Raw genomic sequence first — 24344 nt, 5'->3', positions numbered from 1 at the left:
ACGTCAGGCTCCCTGCTCAGCAGGGAGTGTGCTTCTCCCCCTCTGCACCCCCACCCACTGCTTGTGCTCTCTCTTACTCTCTCTCGAGTAAATAAATAAAATCTTTAAAAAAAAAAAAAATCCCAGAGGAGTTAGTCTAAGGCCGTGGCACAGAGGCTGTCTTCAAGGAATCAGGTTCCTTTCCTTACCCTCCTCTGTCCTTGACAGGTGTCTCTGACCTCATGCCAAGTCACACAATTGCTGCCATGTCCCAAGACAGATCCACATTCCAGGAAAAAAGAAGGGAAATCCTTTCAAAGGAGCCCTACCTTTCTATCCAAAAGGAAATCCTCCACAACTTGCATTTCATTGGCCAGCTCTAGCAGCAAAGGAGGCTAGGAATGTGAGAGTTTTTTGTTTTCTGGTCTTTATAAAATAAAAGGCAGGGGAAAGTGTGGTGGGTAGATGTTGAGTGACCAACAAAAACAATACATGTACAAACTAACCTACACAACCACTCTGCTCAATTATACACCTGCCATAGTATGACTTAGTAAGCCTAGCACACATGGCCCAGTTCTTTTCGATCTGTATTGTTCTTTTCAACTAAACTTGATTTATTGCTCTTACCCAACATGTTCCCTTTCAGGCCTCCACGTTGTAAATCTCAGAGTGTTACCTGGACCCTGCCCCTCAGTGTACTCGGGGTGCCTGCACCCTGCCACTAAATATGGACAAGTGTTAGAAGACAAAGAGTATAACAAAACAACCATAACTATACCTTAAACACAAGGGAATTTTTATTTCTCTCCCTCAAAACAGACTTGGTGAAGGGCCAGGAAGGAAGGCTCCACTATCTTAAATGACCTAGGGTCCTTCTATGTCATTGACCTGATGTCTTCCATATGATGTTTCTGACTCATTAAGTTTTTAATATCCTAGAACAGCACATAGTAGGCACGAACAAACAAACAAGACTTGGATTAAAGTGACGGAAATGATTCCTATATCCTAAGTAAGCCCTGAGGTGCGTTTCCATTTTTCACCTTCTCCTTGGAGTCAGCCGTTCTACCAGAGGTCCACTAGATGGCAGCACACACACACACAAATATAGTATACAAACGTGAGCCTCCTTTTCTTAAAACAAGGAAACTACAAATCCCGACGTGCATGATGCACCTGACTCGCTTCTGCACAAAGGTCTCAAGTCTGTGGCTGGCCCAGGGATCTGGAGGACGACATCAACTTGCTGCTCTAAAGTAAGATTTCCTAATATTTTTTAAATTACTCTTCAGACTGGGAAGAGGGGGGTTAGATTTGCTTTGCTCTGCAGGGAACCTAATTTAAGACTAATCTTAGCAGTTAGATCAAGATAAGGGTGTGTTTTTAACAAGTTTGAAACTCTGGTTTAGGTAAGTTTTTCAATGTGGTTTTCACGTTGGATTTATTGAGAATTGCCTCATTTTACCGTTTCAGGTCGTGTCTGCACTCACTTTCCCCAATAAATTCATTTTAGTTTGATAGTATCGTCTATTGTAACAGTAAGGATTTGTCCCCAAAATTTGGTTCCCGAGAGACAAGGCCGGCGAGGGAGAGATTTCAGAGTGAGCGAGGCGGCCGCTCCGTGCTGGAACAGTTGTTCAGCAAGCGCGGCTCCGGGCGTCCCAGATTTGTAGAGAAACCTCCGGTGCGCGCCTTCAGCGTCAGGCGCCTACGGCCGGCAGTGACAGGGGTGCAAAATAACGGCTTCCTAATACACCATGCCCACGATCGGGCGCGGGGGTGGAGTTTATTGGAGTCTATTCTGTCTAAAGCATGTGTATCTCTCAGCTCTTAACGTGTTTACAGTGCAAAGGATCACTCGTGTAAGAATCAAGAAAAGCGGCACAAAACAGTGGGACTCCCTGGCATCAGAGTAGGTCAGGCACTGTAAAAGTCAGCCTCCGGGGCACCTAACGAGCGCAGACTCAATCCGAGGACTTCGGGGAAGCTGCAAGCAGGTCCCTGGAGCCGGGTGCTGGTGGGGCCCTCGGGGAAGCAAAACTCCAACCCCGAATTAAGCTTGCATCGCGTTACTAGAGGAAATGCTGGGGTGAGAGGAAACGAGAGAACCGGCCGTCGGATCCCGAGGGAGGACCACGCACAGCGCGGCTGGGAGCGAGGGCCGCTGGCTGGGCGGCGCAGTGGCGGGAGGGTCCGCGAGGTCTCTGGGTCGCGCAGAAGTGGTCCCGGAGCTCACGCACTGGCCTCCGCGCAGAGCCCGCGCGGCCGCGTGCGGGCCTAGAGCGCGGGAGGGCGTGCCAAGACCGCAGGAACTACGCGACCCGCGAGGTCTTCTCTTGCACCTGCGTCCCGGAGGTCTAGGCTCCGGAGACAAGGGGAAGAGCACTTAATCCTTCTGAAGGTAGTGCACGGGTGACCAGACTCAGTCTCCTACTGAAACACTGCTGTCGTCCGGCCCCCCTCTCCGTCTCCCTCCCTGCGATTTTCACCCGCCCTTCAGGCCACAGCACACCCTCCCAAGGAAACCACCCGTCCCCGGGGTCTGCCCCACAGTGATCTTTCTAAAATATGTGTCAGATTGTGTCACACTCTTGCCATCAGTCCTTTAGGCCCATTGCCCACAAGAGTAACTGGCGCCTCAGCATTCCGAGCTTAGATAAAGCGTGGAGGCTTGGTTACAGCAGAAAGCCAAGGTTGGCTGGGGAGAACAGAGATGGGTTCAAAAAGAAAGGACTGGATCATGTGAGTTCTCTAGGCAAGACTAGCTAGCTATCTGTTCTTTATCAGGCAGGTAATTGAGCAGGGTGATTGTGTAGGTTATCTTACCTGGCCGATTTAAGGGGGCTCGCTCTCCACTCCTCCCCCTCCCAGCTTTTCTCTTTTTAGAGAATAGAAAACAAAACTCTCAAATTCCTAGCCTCTGCTGCTAGAGCTGGCCTGTGAAATGAGGGTCGGAATTTCTAAGGAGGGCTTCCTTCTTGAATAGAAAGTGAGGACCCTCTGGATGGCTTTTAGCTTCCACCTTTTTTTTTTTTTTTCCTGGAATGGGGATGTGATGACTTGGGACAAAGCAGCCATTGTGTGACTTGTTGTGAGATCATAAGAACCCATTAAGGATAGTGGGGTGAGAAAATGTACTCAGTTCCTTGAAGAAACCCTCAGTTGATCATCAATTGACCTTAACTACCCCAACCTCATCATGAGCCATTCCTCTCATCCTAAAAAGCTACGGTCCAAGATCCAAATATCTTTTTCTTTTTTTTTTTTTTTTTTTAGATGTTGTTTATTTGACAGACAGAGAGAGCAAGCACAAGAGGGCACAAACAGTGGGGGAGCTGCAGGCAGAGAGGGAGGGAGAAAAGCAGGCTCCCCTATCAGCAGGGAGCCCTATATGGGGCTGGATCCCAGGGCCCTGGGAACATGACCTGAGCTGACAGCAGACACTTAACCGGTTGACTGAACCACCCAGGCATCCCAAGAACGAAATATCTTATGCATATCTTATTTCCCCTAGGTCAGAATTCCTCAGTCCTCTGTTCTGAAAATTACTGCTGGTATCTATTAAAATTCAAGTAAATGCTTAAACTTTAAGAGAGGATCAGCAACGTTGTGGGGTGAAATCTTACATAGCAAAGGAGTCAGGAGGCCTGAGCTTAGTTCTTGCTCTGTCATTAACTGGGTCTGTGACCTTAGGAAGTCAAATCAGTTTTCTCATCTATAAAATGAGAGTATTGGACATGATTTGATTTTCCAGCTCTTTTGTTCAACGACTCTCTGAGGCCAACCATGAAATCTTTCCAGTGACAAGGAAAAGCCATAGACAACTGATAGCGCGAACCCCAAGAAAAGCTACAGCAGAGAAATTGAGAAGCAGCCCCCACTAGCAAGGACACATATAATGCCACAGCAGTTTGTATAGGGACGGTGGGGACAATGGTGATGCTAGTGAGGGGAAGGACCCTGCCTCTGCTATGTCAGTATCAGATGCTGTCTTCTCTAAGTCCTCAAGAAACCAAATGGTGGATTAAAGTCCAATATCTGTTATCACTTCATTTATGCTAAATGTGTTCTATATACTAAGCCATTAAACACATGTCTCTAGCTTAAACTGCAGGCTCCATTATGGGTCGCCTTGATGGGAAGGTCATCGTTGTGACAGCCGCTGCTCAGGGGATTGGCCGGGCAGCTGCCTTAGTAAGTTATTATATGTTGTTTGCTTACTAGCTTTTGAGGTATTGAATTATGTGGACAGATCCTGTGGCTATTTAATTCTGCTCTACTTTTTTTTTCTTTTTTTTAATTTTGTGTTTCTGTTGTCCTAAGTTACAAAAAGAAAAGTCTCTATCCCTCACCCTGGGCAGATGAAGGAATGAACACTTCACATGTTTATTATGTGACATTACTGGTACCTTTTGACTCTGAGAGACTTCTTTCTCTGCTCAGTTTCTGTGCATTATGATATTTTTGCTGCAGGGGCCCTACCAGAATGCATAGCTTTCTGAAATTTTGGCAGTTCAGGTACAGGACTCTAGAGTTACAAGACTCTCAGGTTACCATTACCTTCCAATTTATGTCAACTTCTTGCACATTATAACCCCCATCTGAGCTAATTAATGCACTTATGGTATAGTCGTATGGTATGGTTTGACATTTATGAAAACAGTAGTATACTCTTAGGTGAAAAAGTATTGAAATAAACAAAGGATTTACTTGCACATTGTGTCTCCCAGGCTTTTGCAAGAGAAGGTGCCAAAGTCATCGCCACGGATATCAATGAGTCCAAACTTCAGGAACTTGAAGAGTGCCCCGGTAAGCAAGTTGACAGTGTGAACTTGGGATTCAGGTGCTGAAAGAAAATTTCTTAGCTACTTAGTTACACTGGCCTTCTCTTTAGAGCCTGATTCCCTGATATCCAATCCATATTGTGCGAACCCACAAAAATCTATATATTTAAATGTATAAGCAACATTTTAAGTTGTATACCTAAAATATTTTTTTCTGAAACATGTTGAAAGATTCAGTACTCAGTGACAAAATAACATGAAAATTTAACAGTTGCTAACTTTTTTTAAGTAAACTCTAGCCCAACATGGAGCTTGAACTCATGATCCTGAGGTCAAGAGTTGCATGTTCTACTGACTGAGCCAGTCAAGTGCCCCTGTTAATGTTAACTTTTTTAAAAGAAGATTTTATTTATTTATTTCTCAGAGAGAGAGCACAAGTAGGGGGAGAGGTAGAAACAGGCTCCCTGCTGAGCAAGGAGCCCAATGCTGGACTCAATCTCAGAACCCTGGGATCATGACCTGAGCCGAAGGCAGACACTTAACCGACTGAGCCACCCAGACATCCCTTACTGTTAACTTTTAATGATGACTTTCCATTTGAGTGCCTCTCTGTGAGGGAAGCACTATCCAATAGAAACATGATGTCAATGTTGATGTCAATGATGATGTCAGTGATGACTGTCAATTTTTGTAGTGGCTACATTTAAAAAGTAAAAAGACACAGGTGACATTAATTTTAATAATATATTTCTTAGGGGCGCCTTAGTGGCTCAGTTGGTTGGGTATCTGCCTTCGGCTTGGGTCATGATCCTGGAGTCCTCAGATTGAGTCCCACATCCGGCTCCCTGCACAGCAGGGAGCCTGCTTCTCCCACTTCCACTCCCCCTGCTTGTGCTCTCTCTCTCTCCCTGTCAAATAAATAAATAAATCTTAAAATAATAGTAATAATAATATATTTACTTAATTCAATATATCTAAAATATTATAATTTTTAGATACACTGTATGAAAAAGTTACTAATGGAATATTTTACATTTTTATACCAAATCTTTGAAATGTACATGTACTTTACACTTCCAGTACATTTCAGGTCAGACTTTCTGCATTTCAGATGCTCAGTAGCCACAAGTGGCTAGTGGCTACCATACTGGAGATAGCTCAGCTGTAAAATCACGTATCATGATGAGAAACTGTAGAAGATTAACTTGTCTGGGTGCGTATTGCCCCTCACCGTACCACACTGAACCTAATTCCAGCATCAGAGGTCTTCTAGTGGCGTTACTCAGAAAGAAATCAGGACGTAGAACTCATTTGGAAGTTAACTGTTGCGGCAAAATAGAACTGGTTGCATGATCAGATACAACTTAGTCCACTGAAGTAGTTAACTGAATTAGACCATGTTGAGTTACCATTTCAACAAGTCTAAGGGAAGCTGCTGTCCTAGGAAAGCAAGAAGCAAAGGAAGTTCTTCCGAAACTCGGTTTTAGTTTTCCCTTTCTTCATTTATAATATTTCTTTTCTATATCCAAAAGGGAAGAATAAAATAAACCATATATTTTTAAAATCGTAAAAGTGACTGCTTCTTTCATTAAAGCATATTTGTTGGTTTAGGTTTGGGGGTCGGGGGTTGTTTGTTTTATTTTAGTAGCTAGTACAGCATGTCTTTCTCAGACCCCATGCCAGACCTCTCATGGTTAGTGTTTCCATCTCTTCTTCTGGCCCCATGTTTCTTCTTGCAGTTTAGCCCAGAAATAAGTGATGGTACCCGTGACCGACAAAGTCACTTCTAGTAAATAGAAGGATTGACTTAAAGGTAAAGGGCACAAATAGAAACAATCGCTTCTCCCACCACCCCTGTCCTTCCCCCTGAGACAGAATTCAGGATCACTGTAGCAATGATTCAACCTCTGGGGAAAGGAGGAGCCAGAATGGACCCACTTTCAGATATTACTGCTGGCTTATAGAGGCATCTGATACAGAGCTCTGGATGGGGAGGACTATAAGATTCTGAGATTCCTAAGACCTTACTAACGGCCAACGATCCTGTGAAGCCTAACTGGACAAATACTATAGTCTTTACACTTCAAAACAGCTAAATCTTCAAAGCTAAACATTTTTATGAGTAAAGGTAAATCGTGTCTTTTGTTTTATTTTTCAGGTATTCAAATTCGGACCCTTGATGTCACAAAGAAGAAACAAATTGACCAGTTTGCCAGTGAAATTGAGAAACTTGATGTTCTCTTCAATGTTGCTGGGTAATTCACACACTTTCATTTCACTGTCCTTACAGAAAGTTTTCTCTTTTATTTAATGACTTTTGATACTATGGCAAAATTAGTCATCATGAAACATAATATATTTCTTAGGAAATACAGCTAGAGTTTAGATAGAATTTTTATTCCAAGATTCAGCAAGTGAGAAACCAGAGAAGTGGACATGGGCTGAGTCCTAAGGGGAATTATGGTCTGCTCAAGAGAACTGGTAGTAATCCAAACCTGTTGGCGTTCTTAAGGCTGGTAATGCCTCACACTGGACGGGTTATGGATGTTCCACTAAGACTTATCAGATAAAATGAAGAACTGTTTTCCAGTAGATGTCTTTAAAACAAGTATATTTACCACAAACCAATACTCAGCCTATTGAAATGCAGGTGTTCCCCGTTTTTTGGCACAAGGTTCCAGCCAGTCCTCTACACTGCCCAAGCTCAGGGTTTCTTACTGGGACTATTAGCCCCACCCAGCAAAAGAAGTTTCCGTGTTGCACTTCTGTATAGAGTGCAAGGAGAATGGCTTAATTGAACTTATTAGGGTGGTACCAACGGTCCTGAACCATGTGTGAACGAGGGGAGACTGGACAGGCAGTGCTACTATTTCCCTACTCAGACGTAGCCCAGTAGAGGTGAGCCCAACGGACGTTTACACAGGAACTAAGTGACATTCCACTTTTCTTATGTTGTATTGTATTTGTACTGCCACATTGACAGAAAAATTCCAGAGCCTTCTAATATATTTTTGTTCTTCTTGCTAATCATGTTTCAGTGAAAAAAAAGTCCGTTTGTCATATGTTACATTGTGTGGAAATTAAGTTAAAACAAAAATTTATGATAATCTATTTTATAAACTGCTCATTCCTTATATGAGAATATACTGAGAGCCATCACAAAAAAAAACAGGAAAATTAGGTTTTGAACATCTATATATTAAATTTTCAGCAAGGTAAGAGGTATAGAAATAGAGCATGTGGTTCTTGCTGTCATATGAAAGATGAGCAGGTTATTTATGAATGTGACTCAAAAAGGAGTAAAGGCTGCTTGAAGAGTTTTGTTTTTTTTTCTGCTTTGTTTACTCAATATGTTAGAACTGTATGATAGCAATATTACTTTGCAACCCTGAGATGTGGAGACACTGGTTTTCCTTGCAATTTGATTTATTTCCCTTTGAAAACACTAAATCTGTGTCACCAGAGGGCACTGTTGCTCTTGACATAGGAGTCAGGGCTAGCGTCCTAGTCTCATGTTTGTTTATCATTATTTCCTGTGCAGTTGCCATCCAGCTTATGTTTGGAGGCCCCAAACCTCTGCCTTTCTTTTTTAAAAGAAAGATGTTTCCCAATAAATTTATTCAGCCTAAGTTGGATACTCATTAACCTAATGTACTAAGTCATATTCCAAATTGTTAAAATCTTCAAAAGGGAAGGTCAATGGCCTGAGTCAATATATGACAATAAAAAATGGTAAGGAAATGGAATACAGATCTTCTTAAATGATCATTTTTCCCCATTGATCAATCCTTCTTCCAGTTTTGTCCATCACGGAACCATCCTGGACTGCGAGGAGAAAGACTGGGACTTCTCGATGAATCTCAATGTCCGCAGCATGTACTTGATGATCAAGGCATTTCTTCCTAAAGTAAGGACCACCACCACTAGGATAAGCACCACTGGATAAGTAGGCCTCCACACCGGGCACCCAGAAAGTGTCCTTGCATGTGCCGAGCAGTGACAGTAGCTACCATAATGACTAACCTGTACTGAACACTTATATCAAGACATTTAATATGAATTAACTCATTTAACCTTCCAGTTAAGAAATGGTCAAGAAATATTAAGCACTTTCTATTTGCAGGTCTCCATTCTAGGTGCAGAAGACCCATCAGAAAACTAAACAAAAATCCCTTCTCTAAGAGAGATCCCATTTTTGAGGAGTGAGACAGGATCATGGGTAATGAGACATATAACTTGGGGAGTGATTAGAAGCAATATGAAGAAGCTAGGATCTCAGTAAAGTCCAGAAGGGCCTCTCTGAGAAGCTGGAATTTTCATAGAGTTCGAACTGAAATGAGGGTGCTAGCCTTTCAGGTATGTGAGGAAGAGGGCCCCAGGGAGAGGGACAGCAAGGAGGCATGCGGGACCAGAAGAATGTGATGAGGTAAGTGCTACTTTATCACATCCACAGTACAAAGGATAAAACTGGGTGGTGAGATAACTTGCCCAAGGTCACATAACTAGCAAGTGGTTAGAGCAGGATCTGAACCCTGGAAGTTGGGCCCCTTTTCGGATTTCAGTGTCCAGGCACGTGCTCTCAAGATGGACGTACCACCATTGCTTTTCTGTTCCCTGAGTATTCTCCTTGTTTTTAGGTGAGCCACAGAGGCACCAGAGAGGTGAGAGACAGTGTCTGCAAGAGAGAGAGCATTCCTCCTGGGTCTGCTGCCCTTGAATTCCACAGCCTTCACACAACTCATCAATGTTTTTCATTTTATTTTAGAAACAAGCATTAAATGCCTTTTGATATAAAGCACACACTAGGTGTTCTGGGGGGAGGGGAGAGTAAATAGGAAAAACAGTGAGTTCAAATGAACTTACAAGCCAATAGTAAGCCGACCGTACAAGCTCACACGATGAAAGGGGCAGACTCAGGACAGAACCAGCTCAGTCTAAGGTTGCCAACTGAACCCTAGTGAAATGCAGAGGAGCCATTCTTCTCTTCCAGCCCAGCCAGATTAGAGGACAGACATGCCGAATGCTGCCAGCCCAGCACAGAGAAGAGCTTTTTTAATGGCAAGGCAGGGCTGACGCTTTGCTCTGAACATTCAACCTAATGTTAAGAAGGATCAAGATGAACATTAAAAGGGAAATTAGGAAAAATTGACTTAGAAACAAAGAAATTTGTTTTAATCTGCTTGTTTAGCACCTAAAAAGGATCTCTCAGTGGGTCCACAGGATGTTGAACCAGCTATTTTTTTAATATAAATCTCATTTTTTCTGCTTATTTGGAGTTCATGAGAATCTATGCTATTTGGAACTTGGATTATTTTTTGAAGACTGGTTCTAGGATATGGGAAAGAAGCAGAGGCTATGGTAAAAGGAGAAAGCTTGGGGCGCCTGGGTGGCTCAGTGGGTTAAGCCGCTGCCTTCGGCTCAGGTCATGATCCCAGGGTCCTGGGATCGAGCCCCGCATCGGGCTCCTTGCTCAGCGGGGAGCCTGCTTCCTCCTCTCTCTCTGCCTGCCTCTCTGCCTGCTTGTGCTCTCTGTCTCTCTCTCTCTCTGTCAAATAAATAAATAAATAAAATCTTAAAAAAAAAAAAAAAAGAGAGAAAGCTTAGGTCACTGTCACACCAACATAATCAGCCTCCTTCATGTCTGGAATGCTTTACAAATATGAGTGAAGGCAGCAAGGGTGAGATATGGTCCCATGGAGCTAAAATTTATACTTGTCAGTAAGTGTTAACTTTTGAAATAGCAAACACTAACTTGCAAATTAGTGAGTTTACCTATGATTTAAAGCATCTTAACAATAATCTATATGAGCAGTAACACCCATTTATAAAAAAAAAAAATCCCAAAAGATATTAATGACTTGGATGGGCAGGATGAAAGTGACAGTAACCAACCTGACCCCAGATTTTGGACTCTGGCATCACAGCCTGAACTCTGCCCCTCCTTCACTGTGTGCCTTGGGAGATGGCACTTGCACTCTGTTTAAAATGAGAGTGAGAGGGGCGCCTGGGTGGCTCAGTGGGTTAAAGCCTCTGCCTTCAGCTCAGGTCATGATCCCAGGATCCTGGGATCAAGCCCCGCATTGGGCTTTCTGCTCAGCGGGGAGCCTGCTTCCCCCTCGCTCTGCCTGCCTCTCTGCCTACCTGTGATCTGTCTGTCAAATAAATAAAATCTTAAAAAAAAAAAAAATGAGGGTGAGAAACTACATGATCCCTTCCAGCCCCAATTGTCTGGGATCTTCTGGGTTCAATTACTACGATGCACATTTCCAGGTTAGAACTTTCCGGGGGGGGGGGGGGCCCTGGTGGCTCAGTGGGTTAAGCCTCTGCCTTCAGCTCAGGTCATGATCTCAGGGTCCTAGGATTGAGCCCCACATTGGGCTCTCTGCTCAGCAGGGAGCCTGCTTCCCCCTAGCTCTGCCTGCCTCTCTGCCTACTTGTGATCTGTCTGTCAAATAAATAAAATCGTAAAAAAAAAAAAAAAAATGAGGGTGAGAAACTACATGATCCCTTCCAGCCCCAATTGTCTGGGATCCTCTGGGTTCAATTACTACGATGCACATTTCCAGGTTAGAACTTTCCGGGGGGGGGGGGGGGCCTGGTGGCTCAGTGGGTTAAGCCTCTGCCTTCAGCTCAGGTCATGATCTCAGGGTCCTAGGATTGAGCCCCACATTGGGCTCTCTGCTCAGCAGGGAGCCTGCTTCCCCCTCGCTCTGCCTGCCTCTCTGCCTACTTGTGATCGATAGATCTCTCTCTCTCTCTGTGTCAAATAAATAAATAAAATCTTTAACAACAACAACAACAAAAAACTTTCCAGGGGAAGCCAGTATTTAGAGTCCAGGCAGATCTGAAAAGTCAGGTGGTCAGAACAAAGAAACACTTTTGGAAATTTTTGTTTATGGGTAGACATACTGAAAACCATTCCAGAACTGGAATATGAGTCAAAAGACAAAGAACAATTTAAAAGTACTTTAAGAAGAGGTCAGTGCAAAATCCAAAGTCAGGGAAATCTTGGCTATGTGAAGGTTTCTCTCCTTTGCTGTATCTCAGAAGACTCTTAGCACATAGAATTGCTTTGTCAAGTATTTGTTGAGTGAATGAATGAATGAATCAATCAATCAATCAATCTAGGTTGTAGGTCCAGGAAAAGGTCAGACATGGAATCGCCAAAGACCCAAGAAACCAAGGTCTGCTAGGTTTAGGAGCTGAGGTCAGTGGGGACAAAAAGCTGCGTCGGGGTAGGACTAGTTGATCTAGTTGATCTACAGCTAGAGGGAATTTTCAGCGCTCTTTCCAGCCTCTGCCTGAGTTTCTGGGAGGTGAATCCTACAGAGGATCCCCACGTAGGAGGCATTTCACTTTATACAAGTCGTATTTGCCAGAGAGGGCTGTCGAGTGGGGAGCAAGGAAGAGCACCACACTCTACCAGTGGACACTGAGCCAGCATTGAGAAGACTGCATGGAAGGAGGCGAAGACAGGGCTCGAGAACCAGCAGACAGACCTGGTTGAGTGGATGACACAAGTGTTAGGGGCAGCACTAACGTCTCCTAGGTGACTATATTCTAAAGTTTTGCCTGAGGAACTGCTGCATTTCAGAGGATGAGAGGCTGAACTTATTTAATAGTTCATCTTTATACATCCAGTTGGAGTCTATGTATCCTATAGGCATTAAAAATGGGTTACATATGACAATGATAGCTCAATAAAACGAAAAAAAATTTTTAAATATGTAAAAATGGGTTATTTGCAAAGTTGAATACGAAAGAATAATAGGGCTTTGTTTTCAAGCCTTGACTTATTCTCCTGGTCTTTTTTCTTTTCTTTTTTTTTAAGATTTTTACTTATTCGCCAGAGAGAGAGAGAGAGAAAGTACACACAAGCAGGCAGAGAGGCAGGCAGAGGCAGCGAGAGAAGAAGGCTCCCTGCCGAGCAAGGAGCTCGATGCGGGACTCGATCCCAGAACCCTGGGATCATGACCTGAGCTGAAGGCAGATGCTTAACCAACTGAGCCACCCAGGCGTCCCACTCTCCTCGTCTTTTTTATGAGGACCCCATTTCATTATGATCCTCTTTATCACATAGACAAGCAAGTTGGGTTCAATATTTTCGTGCCTACTGCTGTCTTTGACTTGGATGGGTTGCCTCAGCCTCCCCTTGCACCCTTTAATCCAACACAATGCCTTAGCTTGTTTTAGACTCTCTGCTCCTGGGTGCAAATGGTAACTAAGTATCAAAACAGAAGGGAGGGAAATACTATGGGGAGACCTCTCCTCTGTGGAGGAGGCTCGTCCTGGACCACTCAGTTACTTACCTCCATTCCTGCACCTCTCTGTCTGAAAGCTGCTAGAGCAACTCACCCCAGCAGAAGCAACTTCTTTCGCTACACTGACTGCTGAGACACTTTCTTTTCAGAAACTTTTTCCTTGACTCTGATGGTCCAGCGTGTCCCGCTTGTCCTTCCTCTGTTCTCTGGTGGTCTTCCATTCCCTCTGACCAGCTGTTTTTACCCTTTACCACTCTCAGTGTCCACCATCCCCTCCTTGTTCTTTATGGTCATCCTCCGAGCCTCTGATTTCAATGAGAAGGTAATGCCAGTTTCTTCCCCCAAAGCATTCATGGGTCCACATGCCCCCAGACATACCTACATGCCCTGGAAAACACACATACATGTTATACTTAAGTATAAATTAATCTGAAAACATTGTTAACTCATAGCAATTTTTTTCATTCATTATATTATTCCTTTAGGTCTGGGGCAGAGTCCAGCAACCTGCACTTTAAACTAGCATCCCAGGGTGCCTGCATGGCACAGTCGGTCAAGCGTCTGACTCTTGATTTCAGCTCGGGGCATGATCTCAATGTTATGAGATCCAGTCTCCTATAGGGCTCTGCACTCAGCAGGGAGTCTGCTTAAGATTCTCTCCCTCGTTCTACCCTTCCCCTACCCATGAGCTCTCTAAATTAATTAATTTTATTTTTTTTAAAGATTTTATTTATTTATTTGTCAGAGAGAGAGAGAGAGAGTGAGCACAGGCAGACAGAGTGGCAGAGGGAGAAGCAGGCTCCCTGCGGAGCAAGGAGCCCGATGTGGGACTCGATCCCAGGATGCTGGGATCATGACCTGAGTCGAAAGCAGCCGCTTAACCAACTGAGCCACCCTGGCGTCCCTAAATTAATTAATTTTAAAAAGAAGCTTCCACCTCAAGAGATTTGAATCATCACAGTGTAAGGACCACCTACTATATACCACATCTAGAAAGACAAAACAGCCACAGACCCTCCTCTTCAGACCTTCACACTTCGGGGGCATCTGAGGGAGGTGTTCTCAGGAAACACTCCTTCAATGAGGGAGGCAGGCCTCACTGTGTGTAACCCTTGACCATACCCTGCACTTACTACCTCAGCTCTCTCCACCCCTGGTGCCCACAGACATTTCTGCATCTCTGTCAGCTTCCAGCGGGTCTCCTTGACGTAGTGCCGCAGTATTCCTAGTATTCCCCAAATGCAAACATGCCGCTGCTCTGCATTAAACCCCTCATTGTCACCACCACACTGCCTTCAAGGTAAGGCCCAAATTCCTAAATTTAGTCCGCATCGGCCTCGGCAGCCTCCTTCCTCCCGTGCTCAGCATTCCAACCACACCCATCCCTTCATCCCAGCTCCACGATACAGCCTTTATACATGTGGTTCTTCCTCCTTAAAACACGTTTCTCTTTTACTTTTCTGACTAATGCCCTGGTTTTCAAAAATCAGGCCACCTCTTTCCTCTTTTGGATCCCTCCTCTGAGTGTCCCGCAACCTGGATTGGTCCCTTCCCGCCACCCCAATCTCCCTCTGTGGAGGTCTCTGCTGTCTGTCGCCTGATGGTGGTTGTGTCAGCCCCTCCAGTCTGCAGGCAGCTGTCTACAGGCAAGGAGTGTGTGGTTTATCTTCCAAATTCCTGGAACTAGCACATATCTGATCATAGTCAGATATGTGTCAAAGTAAGAATTTTCCAACAACAAGAATACAAAGTAATGATTAATGTTCATTAACTTTCCATTTAGCTCAGAGCTCCTTCTTGGTCTTGCTGACGCTCTTGTGCCAAAGGAAGGCGGTAATCCCCCTGGGAAATGTTCCTGCCAGTGAGTGCGTGAGCATGCCACCCTCTCCCAGTAATGACTGGGTGACACTGTTAAGACTGCTTAATAGCACTTCATGTTAATAGCTAATAAGATGCTTCTGCAAACCATAAGTAAATGCAAATCTCTTTTTATCTTGCAGAGTAGCTTTTTTTTTTTTTAATTTGTTTTGTTTTGGCAGATGCTTGCACAGAAATCTGGCAACATTATCAACATGTCGTCTGTGGCTTCTAGCATCAAAGGTAGGTCTGTCTTCCTCTGGGAATCACAATGCACAGACTCCCATAACTTCACGATCTATGGGTTTTCACAAATAGCATTGACTATAAAGCCCACACATAATTTCAAAACCACTTTTTAAAAAATTGGTATTATGTTCCTTACTGTCAGTCCTTTTTGCTTTCATTGTAAGCGAATCGTAAAAAATGAATTTGTTTCATTTGCTCTTCCTTGTATTCCTTCTAATGGATATGGAAATGAAAATCAAGCTGGGAGAAGGAAGTATTTGTCCATTTAATTAACCAAAAAAAGATGTATTGAACACTGTGTGCACCTCATGGTCCGAAAGGGGGAGAGTCAGGCAAATGCATGTCTTCTGTAGTGTGATAGTATTACCACATGGGTTTGTGCAAAGTGCTGGCACGATACGGGGGAGTGCTTCACAAAGTCAGCTGATCTGGGCCCTAACAAGTCGAGTCCATGACCCAGGACTGTGATGCCAAGTGGAAATGACGTCACAGTCTGGCAGATGATTTGCGAGTTTCATATGAAAGCGCTACTGCTGAGGTGGCGTCCCTTCTCTCCACAAGAATGCACGGGAAGCCCGCCCAAGACAGGAAGGCAAAGAAAGGGTGTGGGCCTCTTGATTTTTTGGACCGGTTTGTTCTGTTGTTCTTTCCCCTGATTCTCTTTTGGAGTCTGCCCAAGGGTTCTGCCCACCAATGATGAAAACCTAAGACCACTGCTGTCCCCTACGTGTCAGTTCTCAACACCTCAGTCTCGACTGAGTTGTGCCAAGAATGATATTATTTTCCCAGAAATTTCAGAAACCGGCCCTCTTACGGGAGAAAATCTGATACCAAATTTTAAAAAGGGTGGGATGGGAAGAAGCATGACAGGGGTCACTGGGGACAGTTATTTGTGTTCCCTTTCTCAAGGGGACTTGTTTCGTTCTTTCAATTGTTGCTTTCCTTTCACCCTCAGGAGTTGTGAACAGATGTGTGTACAGTACAACCAAGGCGGCTGTGATTGGCCTCACAAAGTCCTTGGCTGCAGACTTCATCCAGCAGGGGATCAGATGCAACTGCGTGTGTCCAGGTGAGGTGGGCACCACAGGACTGCACACCTGTCCTTCCTGACACCCTGGCTGCCACTGTGAAACCCATCCATGGAAGCTTGTTTACCATGTTATATTGTATCCTGTCATTGGGGAAAAGCTCAAATGGAAAAGGGTTTAGGTTTATTAAGGTAACAGTCCAAGAGGGCTGCCTGGGTGGCTTAGTTAAGCATCTGCCTTCGGCTCAAGTCATGATCCCAGAATTCTGGAATTGAGCCACAGGTCAGTCTCCCTGCTCAGTAGAGAGGCTTCTCACTCTCCTTTGCCCCTCCCGCCTCTGGTGATCTCTCTCTCTCTCTCAAATAAAATAACATCTTTAAAAAAAAAAGATAAGAGTCCAACAGTAGGTTCGGAATGAGATGCTTAGTCATTAGGAATGTACCATATGCAAGGGATTTAAGTGGTAGTCATGTGTGTGGAACAGTTCCAAATCTCATGGCCAAGACACATAACTGGCCAGAGCTTGGTGTTCTGGAAGTAGACCAGAGGTGACCTTGTCAAGCGAAAGATAAAAAGTAGACTATGCTCGCAGGACCACAGGAAGAAAGTAAGAGCAGCCTCCCAGGACACAGGGAGCTACTGAGTTTTGTCAATCACCTGGGGTGAGCCATAAATAAAAAAGAGGGATTAACACCTTCCTTGATGCTATCAAAAGAGGATCAGCACACTGTGGCCTGCAGGAGAAATCTGGCCCACCTCCTGTGGAGTAAAGACAGTCATAGTCTGAGACGTCCCATTGAGTTTGCGTACATATTGTCTATGATCATGTTCCTGCTTCAAAGGGCCAAATAAATGGTTCTCAAAGCAAAATTGTTCCCTATCTGGCTTTTTACCAAAATGTAGGCTGACCTCCCATTGAAAAGAAAGAAGAAAAGCAGAATTTAATAGACAAGACGTTCGATCTCTCCAAACAAATGCGTTCTGTAACTTACTTCATAGGAATAACTTATTTTCTTAATAACTGTGTATTGTCTAGGAAGTAGATAGGCCCTTCCACTGGTTCCACTGACCCAAAATGAATACAGGGAGCCTAAGAAGAATTACTAACTTCTTCTCTGAAAAGGAATTAAATATCACATCTCCAGGATCAAAGCGGCCCTCAGGGGTTTACAGCTGGTACTGGGGAGTTGAGGAGAGCAAGCATTTCGCGGTTATCTGTGGAACTTTTCGAAACCTAAAATGCATGCCAGAATTTGGGGAAAGAGTGGATGGGGAAAACTGTTGTCATTTGGAAAGTTCCACACCAGATTTTTACATATTCCACCATGCTCTCCCCTCAAGTGAAAAACCACTGATTTATCAGTTTGAAAGAGGAATACAAAACACCCTTCAAGCTACAGAATTTCCAGTTAAAGTGTTCTGTTTGATTTTTCTTGGACTAGAAAAGTAAACCTAGGTAACACCAAGAAAAAGGAGGATGTAGTCAAGCCGGTTTCACTGGGTTTTAACATACCACTGGTGACACTTGACTCTAGCTATTTTGGGTGCCATTTCCCCAGTGGAATAAATGGCAAAATGACTTGGAAAATGTGGTTGTTTGGGCAGCTGGACTTTTCCGAAGACTGGAAAATATATTATCAAACCGTCTGGAACAAGGAACTAGCTGTGACTCAAGAGCAAGTCACAGAAGAAAACCTGACAAGGGATGAGTGTGTCTGGAGTGGCGCCAACAGCGGTAGAGTCACAACTCTTCCACCAGGCTCGTGTAGATTGGCGCAGGCCATGTCAGTCTGTGCCGTGACACAGGAGACTCAACACAATGGAATTAAGTAGAAAGCTTGCTCTGTGGTTCCATTTAATAGCCGTTAAGAGCAGCCATACGAAAGAGATGATGCTCACTTGTCTGAGCAGGTGGGAAGGTATCAAAGTTGCATTTTAAAACTGGATTTTGAGGATATTGTGTAGTGAAGGCTTCGGGTGTCTTAAGCATACTGTTGGTAAGATCTTGGACTGTTAGGAGGCTATGGATGAGAGAAGTGAGGAAAATATTATTGGAAGCAGAATCCTTTTTATGTGGCTCCAGAACGTTTATCAACACTATTGCCAGCAATGATGTGGAAGGTAGAAAATGTTCCTAATGAACCGGGTGACCTACTAAAGGCAGTTTTCCACCCTGAGGTCGAAAGGGCTGCCCACTTCTCGTAAGATGTGAGAGGAGACAGGTAACCTAAAGAAAGGGTGTTAAACACAAAGGAGCTAGAACTTCCTGAATGAAGATTCCCACCTTCTCCAGGGAAAAGACAAAAGATGCTAAAATTGAGAAATGGTTTCCTGGTAAACCCGATGGCACTCTCAGGACCAGAGGGTATAACTCTAAAATCACTTGTTATGACCTTACATGTATCATGTGGTTGCCCAAAGGGCTGTCAGCCCACCACAAAAAAAGGCCTTCTGAAGACAATTTACAGATTACATAAATTAAGAAAAAATTTGGGCAACTTGCTCTATGGGAGCCTGAACCAAGTGGGATTTTAAAAATTTTAGCATCATTCTTACTTTTTTTTAAGTGAAATAATTTCAAATTATATTTTTTATGAGAAACATTAAACTATGTTTAAATATAGGAATTTGAAACCAGTGAAAATAGGCAAGATAATGAGGAAAATGTAGAACCATCTTAATTACTGAGGACCACAACAGGCATGGCACTGTCCCCAAGAATCCCCAGAGTGAACCTGACAGCAAAGAATGGTTTTGAGATCATGAAGGCATCCTGTGTTCTTGTACTGTGAAGCACTTACATGGATGTGTGGACATCTCAGGGTTGTTCTGAGGAGTAACTGAGATAATACATATGAAAGTGACTAAAATCCTTAGTGTCATGTCAATGTACTGTGACTAAAATATGTCTTGGGAATTTTGGGCAATTCATCCAGAATCTTTGCCTCATGTCACAAGGTATTATGATCTGTATTTTTAAATATAGAAAATGGAGGTGAAACTATCATTCAAAGTCATGGAGAAGAGTTTCACCGATTGTTGTATCATATGTAAAGGAAGTTTAAAGTTTGTCAATGTCTTTTCCAGTTTGAGTAATTAACCAAGCTGAATGTCCCCGTTTGATTTAGGAACGGTTGATACCCCATCTCTGCAAGAAAGAATACAAGCCAGACCAAATCCCGAAGAGGTATATCTATTTTAAATGTGTTTATATCTTCTGGTTGAAAAATGTCCTCTTCCTTACCTAGAGTAGATGAATTCATAGAGACAGAGAGAAGAGTGGCTGCCAGGAGTTGGTGGAGGAGAGAAGGGGGAGTTATTGGTTAATCGGTATAGAGTTTCCATTTTGCAAGATGAAAAGAGTTCTAGAGATCTGTTGCACGGTAATGTGAATGTACTTAACACTACTGAACTCTACACTTAAAAATGGTTAAGATGATAAATAACATACTATGTGTATTTTACCACAGTTTCAAAAATTTTTAAAAAAAAAGCCCACTTCTTTAACTGATCTGATACAGTGTCTGTAGGTTTAAGCATAACACATAGTTTGAGTACCTTGTAAGTCAACATAGTCCTACTTGGTCCACAATGAATGAAATTAATGATATTCTCATTATAATACATGATTATTCAAGGTAGCACACCACTGGTACCTCTATAGACTCCTCTTGCCTTTGACCTCCTGAGTTCTCACTACACCTCATGTCACTGATACCTGGTATGGTTTCTGGTCTTAGGCACGGAACGATTTCCTGAAGAGACAGAAGACTGGAAGATTTGCAACCGCAGAAGAAATAGCCCTACTGTGTGTGTATTTGGCTTCCGATGAAGTAAGCACTATTCTTCCCAGGGAGTTCATTATCTTCTCTTGGCCATGATTGGCTTATCAAAATAAGGTCATATTAGAGAGTTGCAACATACATACATTAAGAGGTTGCACTTACAAGCTAAGGATCAGTTGTGATTTAATTTGCTCAAAGAAAGACCATGTGATCAGAGCCACCAACTCTTCCTCATTCAACTCTACGTGTCACTAAATCTTGTAGCAAATGACGGGGAGGATAGAAAAAATTAAATTGCTCAATTTTATGAGAGACAATTGCTTTCAATTATTGTAATTGGGGAAAGCCTGATTAAACGTAAGTCAAGCAATGAACCTCCAAAATTATGAGAGCTTCAGGTGAAATGGGGAGAGAGTTAAACAGATGTAATTGTCTCTTTAGTTTAGGAGAATTCTACTGGCTCTTTTTTTCTATGAATTCTTGTTTGTCATCATGTATGGGAATTCCTATTTCTAGCTCTTTCCACTTTGCATCTATTTCGTAACCAGTTTCTCCCTTAATAGCTATTGTATATATTCTTAAATGGCACACAACTACGAAAGCAGAAACTACATTTATAAGGCATAGAGCACAAGAGAATCCCCCTCTGTTTTATGTGTTTGCATATGACATAACCAGGGAACCGCCGTGTATGAGGAGAGAGGAAGAAAGGGACCCAGGCAGGAATAAGGAGGTGTGTTACTGATGCATTAGCTCTTCTTTACAGTAACTTGGTACGCACCAGGCGGTTTGTGAATGTGACAAATACAGTGGCTGAAATGTGTTAATGACAGAAGCTACCATTTCTCAGATCTTTTAGCTACAGTTTTTAGTAGCTGCGGGAATTGCTAAACAAATTACTAATGGAACAAGTTCATTGGACTTTGTGGTCTCTTTGACTCTGTATCTACAGAAAGGCTCGTTTGATTTGGGGTGCTGCTGAGGACCTAAATTACCCTTGTTTAGTCAGAGCTTAGGTTACCAAATACTTGGAAATGTTCTGGCTTGAAATGTGCAATAAAAAGATCTTTGGACTTTTAGAGGAACCCAGAGGAGTCCATATGGATCAGAAAGCTTACTTTTTAAAAAAACACTTTGAGGATTTGGGGTCATTTCTTGGTAAAGTGCCTGATAACCCCTTAATTTATCTACAATACTTAATCAGTTTTCATAGGTTTAAGTTTAAAAATTTCTGTTCTCATACTATGATGTCTTTCCTCCCTATCTCTTCCATTGTCTCAGACTTTAGATAAATTTAAAAGTAAGAATAGAAATTTAATATCCATGCTTAAGTTAAAAGATTTTGAAACCCCTACCATAAAGATCATTTCAGCTTTATTTCTTGGGAAAATGAAAAATTTTACAGAAAAAAAAGTAATTTTTTAAATTCCCTTAGTTTTGTACAGATTTAGATATCTGAAACTAGTGTAGAGTATTTTTTCACATTTTAATAGCTATAATTATTATTATTCATATAAATTTAAAAACACATTTAGTGTGCTTCAGCTCCTGGAAATACCTATTTCGATCAACTAAATATACAATATCTTATATAAAAAATTCTGTTCGGTAATTGACATGATCACTTTATGACTGACACTTGATGATGTTCAAAAATTTATTAATGTCATAAAACTCAGCTACTTTAGAATAGTTCTGAATTTTTAAATGAAAATGTGCTATTTTAGCCTATACTTTATCCTAATTTAGGGAGTGGCTGCATATCTCTAAACTTAATTTTCTGATTCTGAGACCAAATACCTGCTTAGAATGTGACATGTGCTAAAACACTAGCCAGAGACCAGTTAACTCCAGATCTCAAGAACATGCAGCTGTTTCAAATCATCCAAAACTTAATTGACATTTTCCTAAAATGTTTGTTAGGTGGGTATGCCTATTACAATGAATACATTGTTTAGCTATCTCAGTCATGGGGAAATTGGAAGAAACACAACCTGTGTTTAACTTAGTAATTATTCTGTCTCACAACCCGTGTTTAACTTAGTAATTATTCTGTCTCCTTGTGTTTATCATTGCAGTCTGCCTACGTAACAGGTAATCCCGTCATCATTGATGGAGGCTGGAGCTTGTGATTTTGATCTCCTTGCTGGGAAGGAAGGCAGGCCCTTCCTGTCCACAGTGAACCTGGTTATGAAGAAAATTCACCCATCATGTCTTTCCTATTAATGGCATACTAATGAAAACAACCCCTTTTTAATGATGTCATTGTTCACAAGAGTCAGATTCTTTAAATATATTAATCTCTTTCTAACCTCTTCTGAAATCATTGTAGGGAGATGACATAAAGGATAATGAACTCACTGCAAATGAATAGTTTTAAAATAAACCACAATTTGCAAGCATATAAAATGAAAATGTGAATATGAAAAATGGAAGGTTTTTAAGAAAAAAGGTATTAATTTGTATTTTACTTCTATTTCAAATTATTCAACTATTTTGTACAATTCTGCATTGGTCTGTACATGGATACTAATTTTAAAATTTTCACCATTATAAATGAATACAAGGTAGGAAGGAATTTAGCTTCAGTAACTTACATTAAAAGGAGTTTATATGATGAGTGCTGTGAAATGTGTAAACCTGACGATTCACAGACCTGTACCCCTGGGGATAAAAATACATTAAATGTTTATTAAAGTAAAAAAATTTAATTAAAAAAAATAAATAAAAGGAGTTTAGATTTGGAACTATACTATTGATCTGTTATATAAAAGAAAAATAATCAAGTGTTTATGCTTAATGGATGTTATCACTCAAAATTTAGTACTGTTTTCTTAGCTTAAGCAAAAAAATCTTTCTTAAAATAAGCAATGATAATTAGTATGAGCCTAAGAAACTTATAATGAACTAGTAATATCAATTTGGGTGATATTTTTTAGGTTAAGTGTAGATTTTTTTCACCAAATTCCAAGTTAATAGTAAGAGGACATGAAATTTAGAAACAGTCTCTGGATAAATAAATGTAAGTGATTCATATAATAGGAAACAAAATTAAAGAAAATAAAATTTTCAAGGGACAGGTGAAATAGATAAAGAGAATTAAGGAATACAAACTTCCAGTTTTAAATAAGTCACAGAGATGAAAAGTACAACATAGGGAATATAGTTAATAGTATTGTAATAACATTGTATGGTGTCTATACTTATCATGGTAAGCATTGAATAATGTATAGAACTATTGACTCAATAGTTGTACACCTGAACTTAATACAGCATTGTACATTAATTATAATTCAATTAAAATATGGTTACAAAGTTTTTGGGTTTGTTTTTTTTTCCAAGAAAAAGCTTAAGCGGGGCACCTGGATGGCTGTTAGGCGTCTGCCTTCAGCTTTAGTCATGATCCCGGGGTCCTGGGATGGAGCCCCAAATTGGGCTCCCTGCTCAGTAGGAAGCCTGCTTCTCCTTCTCCCTATGCTGCTCCCTTTGCTTATGCTCGCTCGCTCTCTCTGTGTCAAATAAATAAAATCTTTAAAAAAGAAAAGAATAATCGCTTCTTGGCCTTTTGGCTAAGATCAAGTGGAAAAGAAAAGAATAGAAAAGAAAAAGCTTAAGCAAATTCATAGATGATAATTCGATAAGAGATTATTGGGAAGAAATTTTTTCTTGTTCTTTTAGTTTTAGCATTTTATGCTTGTTTTTTATTTGTTGCTACTTCAAAAGACTAAATGGTATAATGCACATACAGATACTCAATAAATGAGCACTTATTCTTAGTCTTTCTTTTTAAAGCCTTAATTAATAATATTATCATAATCAAAATGCTGTAACTTCTCATCAAGTGAAGTGATGGAAGACTGAAGCTTATAAGTATGGTATGAGGTACTGCTGTGAGCCAGTATACATGTATATGTATAGCTATGACAAATGAATTCTAAATAAGCACACAATAAATTCTGCAAAATGAATTCTAACATTAAAAAAAGGCTTTCTCAGAGTTCTCTCAGCTAACTATAAACAATAAAACATTATAAATAAGAGCAGAGTTAAAATATCACCAAAAAGTTCAATGTTCTCCAAAGTCATGTTAATCAAATGGGGTGATGTGTCAATGAAGATCATATGACTGAAAGAAAAGGAAAAATATATTTTATTCCTGTGGTAAGAGGAAGCTGGATACCTCCAGAAATTTCTGCAAGCTTTAGGAGAGGAAGAGCAATTTAGGAAAATACAGTAATCACTTTAGATGCTCTGAACATTATTAGATGGATGTAGGTTCATCCACACTACTCACAAAGGAGGACCTGAGAGACAAGGATGAGTGGTTTCTATCTGGTGGAGACATCGCCTTGATGTTGTCCTTCTTGCTTGAAAAGTGGTGATTAAAACAGACCCAAC

General features: G+C 41.8%; 1 protein-coding gene across 1 annotated transcript; it reads left to right on the top strand.

The window, feature by feature from the left end:
• Positions 1-1126: 1126 nt before the first annotated feature.
• BDH2 (3-hydroxybutyrate dehydrogenase 2) lies at positions 1127-23263 on the top strand. Its single transcript, XM_080797561.1, has 10 exons — positions 1127-1238; positions 4085-4176; positions 4713-4791; positions 6925-7021; positions 8565-8673; positions 15067-15127; positions 16089-16202; positions 19290-19348; positions 19902-19994; positions 22025-23263. The coding sequence occupies exons 2-10, from the start codon at positions 4105-4107 to the stop codon at positions 22076-22078; spliced, it is 738 nt and encodes a 245-aa protein (XP_080653687.1). The 5' UTR covers positions 1127-1238; positions 4085-4104; the 3' UTR covers positions 22079-23263.
• The last annotated feature ends 1081 nt before the right edge of the window (positions 23264-24344 follow it).

This window comes from Martes martes (assembly GCF_963455335.1).
Source record: "Martes martes genome assembly, chromosome: 2".
NCBI lineage: Eukaryota > Metazoa > Chordata > Mammalia > Carnivora > Mustelidae > Martes > Martes martes.
The sequence above is the reverse complement of the archived record's forward strand: the minus strand, read 5'-3'. Positions and strand labels throughout refer to the sequence as shown.

Bases quoted from the DNA above. Each gene is read 5' to 3' on its own strand.
- BDH2 (XM_080797561.1), top strand. From the start codon at position 4,105: ATGGGTCGCCTTGATGGGAAGGTCATCGTTGTGACAGCCGCTGCTCAG. The intron at 4,792-6,924 runs GTAAGCAAGTTG...TTTATTTTTCAG, and splicing joins GGAACTTGAAGAGTGCCCCG to GTATTCAAATTCGGACCCTT. The intron at 19,349-19,901 runs GTATATCTATTT...TTCTGGTCTTAG, and splicing joins CCAGACCAAATCCCGAAGAG to GCACGGAACGATTTCCTGAA.